The sequence below is a fragment of the Peromyscus maniculatus genome, chromosome 1 (assembly GCF_049852395.1).
Source record: "Peromyscus maniculatus bairdii isolate BWxNUB_F1_BW_parent chromosome 1, HU_Pman_BW_mat_3.1, whole genome shotgun sequence".
Taxonomy (NCBI): Eukaryota; Metazoa; Chordata; class Mammalia; order Rodentia; family Cricetidae; genus Peromyscus; species Peromyscus maniculatus.
This window is the reverse complement of record NC_134852.1, coordinates 37,617,092-37,629,605: the sequence shown is the minus strand read 5'-3', so window position 1 is coordinate 37,629,605 and position 12,514 is coordinate 37,617,092. Positions and strand designations below refer to the sequence as shown.

Sequence of the window (12,514 nt, the reverse complement as noted above, 5' to 3'; positions counted from 1 at the left end):
CCTCCTCCTTTTGGAAGCAGAGAAATTATAGGGCTGTTGAAGGATGAATGACAGGCGTGTGTGGAAAGCATCATGGGGCAGAAGAAGCATGAGTAAGTCAGGCATGGAGGCACAGGCTTGACTTCCCAGTTAGTCAGAAGCCTGAAGTACCAAGATCAAAAGTTTGAGGCCAGTCTCAGGAACTTAATGAGACCCTGTCTCCAAATGAAAAGTAAAAATTCAGCTGGGGATGAAGGCAAATGGTAGAAGACCTGCCTAGACTCCCCCAGTAAGGGGCTGGACATGGCTCACTGATAGAGCACCCACCTGCCTAGAGTCCCCCAATAAGGGGCTGAGGCGTGGCTCCATGTAGATACTTCGAGTCCTCCAGTGAGGGTCTCTACAGTGGCTCAGTCATAGAGCCCCTGTCCAGCACCTTGCATCTCGGAGGCCCTGGGTCTCGTCCTTAGCACCACATACTGATCACTGAGTCTCATTCTCCTGCTGTGAACTGGAAAGTCCTGCTGTTCCCAGGCTTGTCAGATCCACTGATGCTAGTCTCCCCGCAGGTGATCCGCACAGACACATTCAAGCACCTCAGGCACCTGGAGATCCTGCAGCTGAGCAAGAACCTGGTGCGCAAGATTGAGGTGGGCGCATTCAATGGGCTGCCTAGTCTCAACACACTGGAACTCTTCGACAACCGGCTGACCACAGTGCCCACACAGGCCTTCGAGTACCTGTCCAAGCTCCGGGAGCTGTGGCTGCGCAACAACCCCATCGAAAGCATCCCATCCTATGCCTTCAATCGCGTGCCCTCACTGCGCCGCCTGGACCTGGGCGAGCTCAAGCGGCTGGAGTACATATCAGAGGCGGCCTTCGAGGGGCTGGTGAACCTGCGCTACCTCAATCTGGGCATGTGCAACCTAAAGGACATCCCCAACCTCACGGCGCTTGTGCGCCTGGAGGAGTTGGAGCTGTCAGGGAACCGGCTGGACCTAATTCGCCCCGGCTCTTTCCAGGGCCTCACCAGCCTGCGCAAGCTGTGGCTGATGCATGCCCAAGTGGCCACCATCGAGCGAAATGCCTTTGACGACCTCAAGTCGCTAGAGGAACTCAACCTGTCCCACAACAACCTGATGTCGCTGCCACACGACCTTTTCACACCCCTGCACCGCCTAGAGCGCGTCCACCTCAACCACAACCCCTGGCACTGCAACTGTGATGTGCTGTGGCTCAGCTGGTGGCTAAAGGAGACAGTGCCCAGCAACACCACATGCTGCGCACGCTGCCACGCTCCCGCTGGCCTCAAGGGCCGCTACATTGGTGAGCTGGACCAGTCACACTTCACCTGCTACGCCCCGGTCATCGTGGAGCCACCCACAGACCTCAATGTTACCGAGGGTATGGCGGCCGAGCTCAAGTGTCGCACAGGCACATCCATGACCTCTGTCAACTGGCTGACACCTAATGGCACGCTCATGACGCATGGTTCCTACCGCGTGCGCATCTCAGTTCTGCACGATGGCACGCTCAACTTCACCAATGTCACCGTGCAGGACACGGGCCAGTACACGTGCATGGTGACAAACTCGGCTGGCAACACCACTGCCTCGGCCACGCTTAACGTGTCGGCTGTGGACCCTGTGGCCGCAGGGGGGGCTGGGGGCGGGGGCCCCGGGGGTGGGGGCGGTGCAGGGGGTGCGGGCGGCTACACCTACTTCACCACGGTGACCGTGGAAACGCTGGAGACACAGCCGGGTGAGGAGTCGCAGCAGCCCCGGGGTACGGAAAAGGAGCCCCCGGGGCCCACGACCGATGGCGCATGGGGCGGTGGCCGGCCTGATGCCGCAGCCCCGGCCTCGGCGTCCACCACGGCGCCGGCCCCACGCTCCTCGCGGCCCACGGAGAAGGCGTTCACGGTGCCCATCACGGACGTGACGGAGAACGCGCTTAAGGACCTAGACGACGTCATGAAGACCACCAAAATAATCATCGGCTGCTTCGTGGCCATCACCTTCATGGCCGCTGTGATGCTGGTGGCCTTCTACAAGCTGCGCAAGCAGCACCAGCTGCACAAGCACCACGGGCCCACGCGCACTGTGGAGATCATCAACGTGGAGGACGAACTTCCCGCCGCCTCCGCTGTGTCGGTGGCCGCGGCCGCCGCTGTGGCGGGAGGCGCGGGCGTGGGCGGGGACAGCCACCTGGCCCTTCCGGCGCTGGAGCGAGACCACCTCAACCATCACCACTACGTGGCGGCCGCCTTCAAGGCACACTACGGCGGCAACCCAGGAGGCGGGTGCGGGGCCAAGGGCCCCGGCCTCAACTCCATCCACGAACCTCTGCTCTTCAAGAGCGGCTCCAAGGAGAACGTGCAAGAGACACAAATCTAAACCTGGGCGCGCAGGGACGCAGGACGTCGGCCGGGGATGCTCCTGCTTGCCGCGCTGCTGCCCGGCGGCGGCGCCCCACATCCTGCAACAGGAAAGGACCTGGAGACCAGGAGAGGTGGCCCGGCCCTCCACCTTGCCGTATCCTCTGCCCACCTGCCCTGCCCGCCACCTTCCAGGGGAGAGGAGCTTCTTCGAGGGGTACCCTTTCCCCTCATCCCAGCCCTCCTTTTATGGCTCTTTCTTTTTTCTTTCTTTCTTTGCAGTTTGACGCCTGTCCTTCCCTCCTACTCCTCCACCCTCAAAACACAAGAGACAGACAACTTCACCAGAGCCCAGGGGGCAACTCCGACAATGTCCCCAACAGCGAGCTCCACTCGCGGCCCTGGCCGGCCCCACCCGCCCCACAGACTCTTTTGATACTGAAGGGAGGTTTGCGTCAATCACTACCTGCTCTGTAATTACTTTAAAAAAAAAAAAAAAACATGGAAAAAGTAAAAAAAAAAAAATTTTTTTTGGTCATGAAAGTATTGAAGACGGTGCACAAAGCCACTGTGGGTGGGACCAGGAGAGGATGGCCAGCCAATGATGCTGTCCTCCCAGGAGGGGAGAGTGGGCACCCCGAAGTTACAGCTCTGGGACTCTCCATTCCCAAGATCCCGGAGAGGAACAGGCTCACCCAGCACATAGCCTTGTTCCATCTTCCTGGCTGCCCTTCCGGGGATGTGCTAGGGTCTTGCCCTCTGCCCTTCTCCTGTGTGTCTGTCTCCATCTCCTCACTGGCTGTCTTTCCTTTCTGACTCTGGTGCCTGACTCGCACACATGCGCACACACACACACACACACACACACACACGCACGCACGCACGCACACGCACACACAACCCAGAAGGACCTAGGACAACAGAACTGTGGGATGTTGGGGTTCTGAGGGCTGCAAGTCCAAGGTCACAGTGCTGGCAGGGCTGGGCTCCCTCTGAAAACTGGCAGGACAGCTCCATCCCCGCCTCTCCTGGTTGCTGGGGCCATCCATGTGTGCCTCCCCAGAGGAGGGATGCCATCGTGCTGTTTAGGGGCTTCACAGCAGCAGAACCTCTCCTGGCATGACCATCTGCAGGCACAACTGTCCAGGAAGACCATGACTGATGATCTGAAGGTCAGGGAGGCCACAGGACTTTCTGGGTGACACTATTGAGCTAGTGGTTGTGTCCCCACAGGAGAGTCTCCTCCATTTCACACACATCACTGGCTAGTCAGGAGACAGTTTGTACAAGGGAGGGCACACAAAATAAACAGGCCTGGGCCACATGAGGGACATTGTAAACAGACCAGGGCACATGGAGAGCAGAGTCACCTGCAGGATCTGCCATCACCAAGGAGGAAAATGTGCAGCTAGGCCAGGACTGGGTGGTGCTGGAGTGGAGATATTAGTGACATCTCAGAGTGACCCACGTTGTCCAAGGTTCAGCCTCCAGAGAAACAGGACTGCCCAGCAAGTCTGAGGAGGCCTAGGGAGGTAGAGAGGTAGCCAGAGCCAAGCATTCGGCACATGGCCACCTGGCCTGTCATGCATACATAGATAGAGACCCTATGTGGGCACTCAAGGCCCCAGGTACACACCTTCACCAGAGACGGGAGAGCAGGAAGTCCCCCCAGAACTCCTTGCCCCCTTCTCCCTGTCCCCACCTCTTTCCAGTGTTTCTACCCCCACTGCATCTTCTCCTCTGTCCCAGCGCTAAGTGGCTTCTTTATCTGTGACAACTGTCAGATGTCTGGCCCTGTCTCCCTCCATGTCCGGCTCCTCTGTGCTGAGGAAGTCTGGGACAGGGCTGTTGCGCATGCACTTGGAGTTCTCTCTCCATCTTTCCTGCCTTCTCTGCAGCTATCTCGGCTAGGATCCTGGTTACCATGGCAACACTGCGGCTGTACCAGGTGGCAATGGGGGCAGGGAGCTGGCCTGCTGCAGCCTGCCTTGTCCTATGCCAGGCCTGCCAGGCGATGGCTGGACTCGCTCTGGGGCACTTAGGAACTCCTCCAGCCACGCAGGCCCCTTCTTCATGAATGGGATGGGGGTGGGAGAGGGTGCAGGGGACCAGGAATACAAAGAGGCAGGCAGGAGACTGTAGCCTCGAGGTGATGAGTGATGCACAGGCCAGTTGAGGTGAGCTCAAGGGCAATTAGACTGTAGGGTGGGGGAGGGGACTCTGGCCAGGACCGAGGGGCATGGAGGACTGGGGAAGACAGGCCACAGGTGGGGCATGAAGGACCACATGACATTCCAGCCAGGTGAAGAGGTCTGCAAGGGACCTGGTGGAAGACCCAAGTTCCTGTCCCCACTTCTTCCTCTGTCCCAAGCAAAATACAGTTTCCATGACAACCTGCTGGCCAGCCTGAGGAGGGGGTGCTGCAAAGGGGTTTTTCTACTTCATGAGGCATGGGAGAGTGTGGGGTCCACAGGGGGCAGTGGAGCAGTGGGCACACAGAGCCACAGGAGGCCTAGCTCCCAAGCCACCGTGCCAGCCAGCACAGTGGGGCAGAGGCCTCACAGAAAAGCACCCCACCCCCACCACCCTGCTCCCTCCCTCTGGCTGCAGTGGAGAGGGTCAAGGGTCAAGCTCCAAAGATCATTCACTGCTTATGCCCAGCAAGCACTGAAGAGCCCCCACAACCGGACACTGCTAAAGGCCATGGCCTCCAGTATGGCCCCTCTAGTCCCTCAGAAGGTGGGGATTGTAGGTTATGGCCGCCTGGGTGAGTCTGAACTAACCTGGGGCCTCCTTCTATGGCCCTATCTTAAAGTCCCAGAAACATCTGTTCCCACATATCTTTCACTCTAATCTGCCAGCCCAGCCTGCCTTCTGCCCACACACTGGGCCTTCCTCTCTCTGGTTCTCTGTCTCTGTCTCCCTCTCGTGTGTGTGTGTGTGTGTGTGTGTGTGTGTGTGTGTGTGTGTGTGTGTGAGAGAGAGAGAGAGAGAGAGAGAGAGAGAGAGAGAGAGAGAGAGAGAGAGAGAGAGACTGGGTGTCTGCCTCTCTCTAGGTCTCTGTCTTCTCTCGGGATCTCTGGGGTATCTCAGTCTCTCTCTCTGACTTTCCTCTTGGTCTCATCTTGTCTCTCTTCTGTCTGGGTCTCTGTCCCTCTTTCTGTCTCTCTCTGTGTGTCTGGGCCTGTCTCTCCTCTTTGGCTTTCTATGTATTCTGTCTGCCTGTCTATCTCTTCCTCCTTCTGGGTCTCTCTCCTCTCTCTCTAGGTCCCCCCCTCTCTGTCTCTTTGTCTCTCTACACCTCTGTCCCTCTCTCCTCTCTTTGGTTCTCTCTCTCTCTCTCTGTCTCTCTCTCTGTCTCTCTGTCTCTGTCTCTCTCTCTCTCTCACTCTCTGCCTCTGTCCCTCTCTCTCGGCCTCTGTCCCTCTCTCTCTGCCTCTGTCCCTCTCTCTCGGGAATTCTGTCTCACTGCCCCATGTCTGCCCACCCTTCTCTGTGTCTCTCTCCATCCCTCTCTCCATCTCCCTGAGCAGGGGAGTGGTCTCTGTTCTTTGGTTGGATCTCTAGCCTCCCCTTCTCTGCAGGACAATCCCTTGTGTCCCGCCTTCTGGCGCAGGGATCAGAACTGGGCCTGGAACTTGTGTTTGTATGGAACCGGGACCCTGGACGAATGGCAGGGAGCGTGCCCCCTGCCCTGCAGCTCCGAGACCTTACTGCCCTTGGGGAAAGGTCAGTGGCTCACAGCAGAATGGACGCCTGCCCAGAGCTCCTGCCTGCCTCCCTGTGCCTTAGTGCACATAAACGAGAATACACCCACCGTCCCATTTCCCTCCCTAGCCAGGGTAAGGAGTGGCATCCCTCCAAACCCTGAGGAGACCTGATTCTTCTCCAAGGCCCTCCTCCATGTCTTCCAGGCACCCTGACCTTGTGGTAGAAGTGGCCCATCCAAATATAATCCACGAATCAGGGGTACAAATCCTGCGCCATGCTAACCTCCTGGTGAGCCCCCTCGCCCCTCACTAAGTCCTTTTCTACGTTGGCTGCACCCCGCCCTACAGCAGTGATCCATGTCTTGGCCTTCCCTCTCTCTACCATCCATCACCCAAGGTGGGGTCTCCCTCAGCTCTGGCTGACCAGACCACAGAGCAACGGCTCATGGAGGCCTCAAACCACTGGGGCCACACTGTGTTTGTGGCCCGGGGAGCCCTGTGGGGGGCTGAAGACATCCGGAGATTGGATGCAGCCGGTGGCCTCCAGGTGAGAACCATCTGGGCTGCACCTGGGGGAACATGTAAGAGTCCAGCCTCCTGACCCTGCTATTGCTTCTAGAGCCTTCGAGTCACCATGGCCACACATCCCGATGGCTTCCGGCTGGAGGGATCCCTGGCTGCAGTACACACCAGTGGGCCCCGCACTGTGCTCTACGAGGGCCCCGTGCGTGGGCTCTGCCCCTTGGCCCCCCGAAACTCTAACACCATGGCAGCCGCTGCCCTGGCTGCCCCCAGTCTAGGCTTCGACCGTGTCATCGGGGTGCTTGTGGCTGACCTTAGGTGAGCCAAGGAAGTAGGTGGCCCGGCTGTGTCCAGGCCAGATGGACTGACTGCTCCTCTCTGCTGGCTGCAGCCTCACAGACATGCACGTGGTGGATGTGGAGCTGAAAGGCCCTCCCGGGCCCACGGGCTGCAGCTTTGCCGTGCACACCCACAGAGAGAACCCAGCCCAGCCTGGCGCGGTCACCGGCTCTGCCACCGTCACGGCCTTCTGGCACAGCCTACTGGGTGCGGCCAGACCCCTCCAAGGTCCCTCGGCCTCTGTGCTCTGCACAACCCACATGCCGGGTGTCCCGCCCCGGCTTTCTGTCTGGGCCCACCCTTAGTTTTCACTCCCAGGCTTGACGACCTTTCTCTCCGAGTCTCAGTCCTCCTCTAGTCCCTCCATTGACACCCCGCATCTGAGGATCCTCTTGGGTTGTACCACACCACCATTTCAGAGCCCACGGCCGCCACGGCCGCCTGCACGTCTGTGTCGTCACCCGAGGCTTTCGTTCTCCCCACAGGCTGCTGCCAGCTCCCCTGCAGACCTGGGATCCACCTCTGCTGACAAGCCTTCGCCCCCACTGCCCCTGCTGTCGCTTCGAACACTATGTGTCTCAGTAAACATCAGAATTGCGCCCGCTGTTCTCTTTGGCCTCTTTGGTTCCTTGTCCCCTAAGTCTATTACATCACGCTCCAACGCACTGGGTATGACGCCATAGCTGCGAGCGCGTGAGCACACACACACACACCAGCTTCCTGGAAGCTATCGCGAGAGCCCCAGTTACTCTATTTCCCAGAAACCTCTAGGCAGCAGGGAGTCCTGGGGGTTGCACGATAGCTGGCTGCGTGGGCCGATGGGAAATGTAGTTTCCGCGCTGCAGAGCGTCCCCCGGAGGACTTCCGGATTGCGCGTCCAATATAGGCGCCCCATGGAGGCCTTCGGGAATCGCAGTCCTGAGCGCGCAGGTCTCCGGGAGCTGTAGTTCGTCCCTCCTGCCCAGTCAGCGTGGTACCACCCGGCCGCTGCCCAAGGAATGCGAAAGCGGCTGGTCCCAGCGAGCAGAGAGGCCGAAGGGGTGAGGGCCGGGCGAGGGCCGTATGGAGGCGGGTGGGAGCGTGCCTGGTTGCCAGGTGACAGGGGGGGCTCCTGTTGCTTAGTGACTAGGACAGGGCCTTGTTGCCAGGTGACGGGAGGAGAGAACCCTGGTTATTGACGAGGGGAAGTCTTCCGTTGCTAGGCGACCAGAAGAGACCCTGTTACCCAGAGACGGTGAAGGAGGAGTCCTCCATTGCTAGGTGATTAGAAAACGGACCGGGTTACCAAGGGGGTGGGTTGCTTGGGAACCAAAAAGGTATTTTTCCTAGGGACAGAAGGGACGACACTCCGTTGCTAGGTCACCGTTTTGCTTAGAGACATGTAGTGGGGGTGGGTCTCTATTGCCAGGTGAGCAGACTGGGACATGAAGATGCCTCTTTGCTCCGGAAACAACCTAGGTAGCAGGGTCAGGGACCCCATATCCTCCCAAGCTGGTCTCGGTGCCCATCTCAGTGGCCATTGCCCAGGGACACAGGAGTCTGGAGACCCAGATGACCGAGATCCTGGGTCCCTAACGCGGTCTCTTTGTCCCACCCCCAGCAGGAGCCGAGGAGGGCATGTCTCAGGCCCCGGAAGCGCGGCCGAGCCCACCCTCAGTGTACCACGAGCGGCAGCGGCTAGAGCTGTGCGCCGTCCACGCTCTCAACAACGTCCTCCAACAGCAGCTCTTCAGCCAGGAGGCTGCAGACGAAATTTGCAAGAGGTGATTGCCGTCGGACCTGGCCCTGGAAGAGCAGGGCTCAGAGGCACGGGAGCCTGTCTGGGGCGCCAGCAGGGCCAGGGCTCAGATCCCGAAGCTGTTGCCTGCTCCTCCACCTGCCGCTTCCCACAGCCTCGGCCCCGGCTTTGGCCTCGACCTCTCTTACCTGAACCCTGTCACAGCCTCCTAGCTGTTTTCCTCCTCCTGTCCATCCTACACATAGCCCCAGGGCTGCCTGCGCCCCACTGCGTCTACCACTCTGTGGTCCCCAGCACCAGAGAACAGCCCAGGTCCTTCAGCCTGAACTCCAAGGCTTTGGGTCCTTGCCTTTCTGCTGTCTTCCTTCACTGCTCTCCCCAAACGGCCCCACTGTGGTGCCTCTGAGCTTTTACACAGGCTGTTCCCATATTCCACAAGGCATTCTTTATTTCTTCTTGGTCACCCGGGTGCCCCTCAGAATTTCAGCCATCACTTTCTTAAGAAACTCTCTTCCTAGTCCCACCTCTAGCCCCACAGTCCTTCCACAGACACGCAGACACCCCCAACTGCAGTTGGTGTCCACGTCCAGAGGCAGTCCGTACGGCTTCCCACTGCTGCTGATCCGGCATCCCCAAACTGTAGGTTTATGTTAGAAGAGATTCCTCTTTAGATTCCTGTTCCTCTCCCTGCCAGCAGCTCTTTCATGCCAGGGCCATGCTGAACAGCTGGAGCTGAGGCAGATGTAATGACGAGAGGGCTGGGGACACAGAGAGGAAACACAGGTGTCTCCCTCCATGTCACTGGTCTCCAAGGGTCCAGCTCTTCAGAAGAGCAGGGCCACATCTGGAGGGAGCTAGAAAGAAGGCTTGGACACACGGGACGGGGGATAGGTGGCTGGTAAGAGCTGGTGCTAAGGCTGTGCATGGCCCACCTGTCACTGGAGGAGGTGGGAGTCTGCCCTGGGGAGATGGGGCACCAGGAGGGCTGTGAACAGAGTAGGGCAGGGTATTACCAAATGAGAGAGGCACTCTGTGTTCAGATATGGTGACATGAGTCACACTGTCATTCGAGGGGGTTCTGAGACCAGTCTGGGGGTCTAATGGCTCCTTTCCCAGAAGAAATGACATCTGAGGCTGGTCTGGAAGGAGGCTGTGAGTGGCTAGAAGGGTGGATGGGAGGTCGGGGACTTTGTCCAGGGCACTCGAGAGTCGTGGAAGAGGTGGGAGCATGAGAGGGGCAAGACGCCCAAGGCTTCTGGGGGTGGGCTGGAGGGGGAGCCGAGTCTGGGAAGGGCTTCTGAGTGGAAAAAGACAAAAGCTTTGGCCAGGCTGACCGCACAGGTGTTGGGGGTGGAGGAGAAAGCAGGAGTTGGGGCCCGATAAGCTGTGTGGGGCTTGAAGAGAGAGGAGAGTCAAAGGCCAGGCCCTGGACCTCTCCTGTTGCGTGGGAAGATGGAAGCCTGTCCGGGATTCCCAGCCTTGACTCTGCCCCCTCACCCCAGGCTAGCCCCAGACTCCCGGCTGAACCCTCATCGCAGCCTCCTGGGCACCGGCAACTATGATGTCAACGTGATCATGGCTGCCCTGCAGGGCCTAGGCCTGGCCGCTGTGTGGTGGGACAGGAGAAGGTAGGGCCGAGGCTGTGGGCTGCGCTGGCCCTGGGTGTGTGGGATGAAGCAGAGGATGGCTCCACGGGCGGTGGGGACTGACTGAATGATGGGCTAAACTGATAAACTTGGTACTGGTCAAAAGGGTGGTGTGAGGGTCCACATGAGCCCTCATGACTGAGGTGGGGAAAGATGGGAATTGGGTTAAGAGTGGAGAGACCAGCCTGTTGGCCGGCCTAGGCTGCATATGGAGTCCCTGACTCAGAAAGGCAAACAGCAAAAAGTTGAGGGGCTGGGCCCCATTGGCAGAAGGCTTACCAGTGTGTATGAGACTGGGGTTCCATCCCCGGCACCCCGTGAGCGGCTGTAGTGGTGCACACCTGGGACACCCGAGACTCTGCCTAAACAAAAGCAAAGATGAAGGCCGGGCGGTGGTGGCGCACGCCTTTAATCCCAGCACTCGGGAGGCAGAGGCAGGCGGATCTCTGTGAGTTCGAGGCCAGCCTGGTCTACCAAGTGAGTTCCAGGAAAGGCGCAAAGCTACACAGAGAAACCCTGTCTCGAAAAAACCAAAAAAAAAAAAAAAGCAAAGATGACCTGACGAGTAGAGGGTCAGTGGGTGGGTGAGTGGCCCTTGGGGAGGGGAGCAGGATCCCAGGGCCTCTGGGGCCTCATGCTGTGTCCCTCCCCTCCCCAGACCGCTGTCCCAGTTGGCCCTGCCCCAGGTGCTAGGCCTGATCCTGAACCTGCCCTCTCCTGTGTCACTGGGGCTGCTGTCCCTGCCGCTGCGCCGTCGGCACTGGGTGGCCCTGCGCCAGGTGGAGGGCATCTACTATAACCTGGACTCAAAGCTCCGGGCACCTGAAGTGCTGGGGGACGAGGATGGTGTCAGGTGAGTGGTGAAGGAAATAACAGATTGAGGCCAGCACTGGGAAGACCCCGCAGAGACATGGACCTGCCTGAACTGCCCAGATCTCAGTCTCCCCTCATCTCCACAGGGCCTTCCTGGCAGCTGCCCTGGCCCAAGGCCTGTGCGAGGTGCTGTTGGTGGTGACCAAGGAGGTGGAGGAGGCCGGCTGCTGGCTGCACACAAGCTGACCCGCTGCCTGTGAACAGTCGCCTGCTGCCACAGCCCCGAGTATCCAGTGCCTGCAACTCCAGGCCCCGGGAGGCCTGCGCCCTGCCCTAGGGTCCCCACTCCCCCAACCACTGCTGCCTCAATAAATCTGCTCTTTTGCTATCTGCGCCCGAGCTCCTGGGGGACGGCTCTCGGTCACAGCCCGCTGCCCAGAGGGAGGCAGAAGCCAGAGACCAACACGCTGTCTCCCAAAATCAGTAGGGTAACATAAGATGAAGCAGGGACCACTCCTCTCTAAGGTTTAGACCATCAGTGAGGAAGCAGGCTGACAGTAGTCACCAAAGATGGCCATGGGTCCAGCAGCCTGTGGCCATGGACCTTGACTTCCCAAGTGCAGGGGAGCTGGACAGCACATAGGACTGGATATAACCAGTCTCTCTCAGGAACTTGGGTGGCTGGATGAAGTCACAGGGTCCTTTAAAGCAGGAGGCCAGCCCAGGGTAGCCCATTTAGAATTTCTGACCCCCACAGGGACAGCCAGTGTGTGAGATCTGAAGCTGTGACGAGGTTCCTACCTGGCACAGCTGCTGCCCTTTCCTCAGGTGAGCTGGGCCTGAGGAGAGCCAGCTGGGCTCAGTCCTGCAGGAGGTGAGGAACAGACTGAAAGGCTGGTGAAGGAATATTTTCCTAGGGCACCAGACTGGAGCAATAGAGGAGTGCCTCCATCACAGTCCCCAGCCAGACATCCTCAAGAGGCTGTGAACCTCGAGGGGCCCCAAATTGGAAGTTGCTGATGTACCCAGAGTGCTGCGGCCCTGCTGTCACCACCACAGCTATTTGGGGAGGTGTTGACAGACAGGCCTATCTGGGACAGACTGGAAGGAGGACTGGAACCAGGAGGAGGCCCTGAAGAGACAGTGGAGGTGATGGCATGAGCCCCAAGAGGGGAAGGAGGGGCCAGGATCTGGCCCTGAGCCCTAGGGCCTGTAGGAAACAAGGGGAGAGATTGTTCTCAGCTGAAGGGACAGGCCTGGGCAACAGGGACCCAGGAGAGACTATGGGTGAGGAGGGGCCCAGGTTGGGGTATGACACCCCGCCTTGGCCAGCATCTACACTGGTAGTGAATTCATCGGGAGTTGAAGGCCACATCCTGGCACCATGCTA

At 59.1% G+C, this 12,514-nt stretch overlaps 3 protein-coding genes and 1 long non-coding RNA gene across 14 annotated transcripts in view; 3 read left to right on the top strand and 1 right to left on the bottom strand.

The window, feature by feature from the left end:
* Lrrc4b (leucine rich repeat containing 4B) overlaps positions 1-2,858 on the top strand; it is a 35,888-nt gene extending 33,030 nt beyond the window's left edge. For all 3 annotated transcript variants that reach the window (XM_076576070.1, XM_006986185.4, XM_076576074.1), the window contains exon 3: positions 549-2,858. In XM_076576070.1, coding sequence (XP_076432185.1) covers positions 549-2,375 — 1,827 coding nt within the window. In that variant the 3' untranslated portion in view covers positions 2,376-2,858. The remainder of the gene's footprint in view (positions 1-548) is intronic.
* Positions 2,859-4,607: 1,749 nt separating this feature from the next.
* Aspdh (aspartate dehydrogenase domain containing) lies at positions 4,608-7,532 on the top strand. Of its 3 annotated transcripts, none has more exons than XM_006986186.4 (7): positions 4,608-5,123; positions 5,941-6,085; positions 6,271-6,355; positions 6,464-6,613; positions 6,686-6,906; positions 6,980-7,134; positions 7,413-7,532. In XM_006986186.4, exons 1-7 carry the CDS (start codon positions 4,631-4,633, stop codon positions 7,454-7,456), a joined length of 1,293 nt encoding a protein of 430 aa, XP_006986248.2. In that variant the 5' UTR covers positions 4,608-4,630; the 3' UTR covers positions 7,457-7,532. The 3 variants fall into 3 exon arrangements, with proteins under 3 accessions (XP_006986248.2, XP_015860283.2, XP_042130115.2); XM_016004797.3 differs by having other exon boundaries at positions 6,980-7,155; XM_042274181.2 differs by lacking the exon at positions 6,980-7,134.
* A 155-nt stretch (positions 7,533-7,687) lies between these two features.
* Josd2 (Josephin domain containing 2) lies at positions 7,688-11,512 on the top strand. 7 transcript variants are annotated; one of them, XM_076576131.1, is made up of 6 exons: positions 7,688-7,967; positions 8,130-8,187; positions 8,531-8,690; positions 10,168-10,293; positions 10,970-11,164; positions 11,271-11,512. In XM_076576131.1, exons 3-6 carry the CDS (start codon positions 8,545-8,547, stop codon positions 11,368-11,370), a joined length of 567 nt encoding a protein of 188 aa, XP_076432246.1. In that variant the 5' UTR covers positions 7,688-7,967; positions 8,130-8,187; positions 8,531-8,544; the 3' UTR covers positions 11,371-11,512. The 7 variants fall into 7 exon arrangements, with proteins under 7 accessions (XP_076432246.1, XP_076432238.1, XP_076432218.1 ...); XM_076576123.1 differs by having other exon boundaries at positions 8,528-8,690; XM_076576103.1 differs by having other exon boundaries at positions 8,076-8,187.
* On the bottom strand, positions 9,096-10,693 carry LOC143274239 (uncharacterized). The gene is made up of 2 exons (XR_013052723.1): positions 10,591-10,693; positions 9,096-9,423 (listed from the first exon to the last, which is right to left on the bottom strand). It is a non-coding gene; the product is annotated as an uncharacterized LOC143274239 (long non-coding RNA).
* Positions 11,513-12,514: the final 1,002 nt, after the last annotated feature.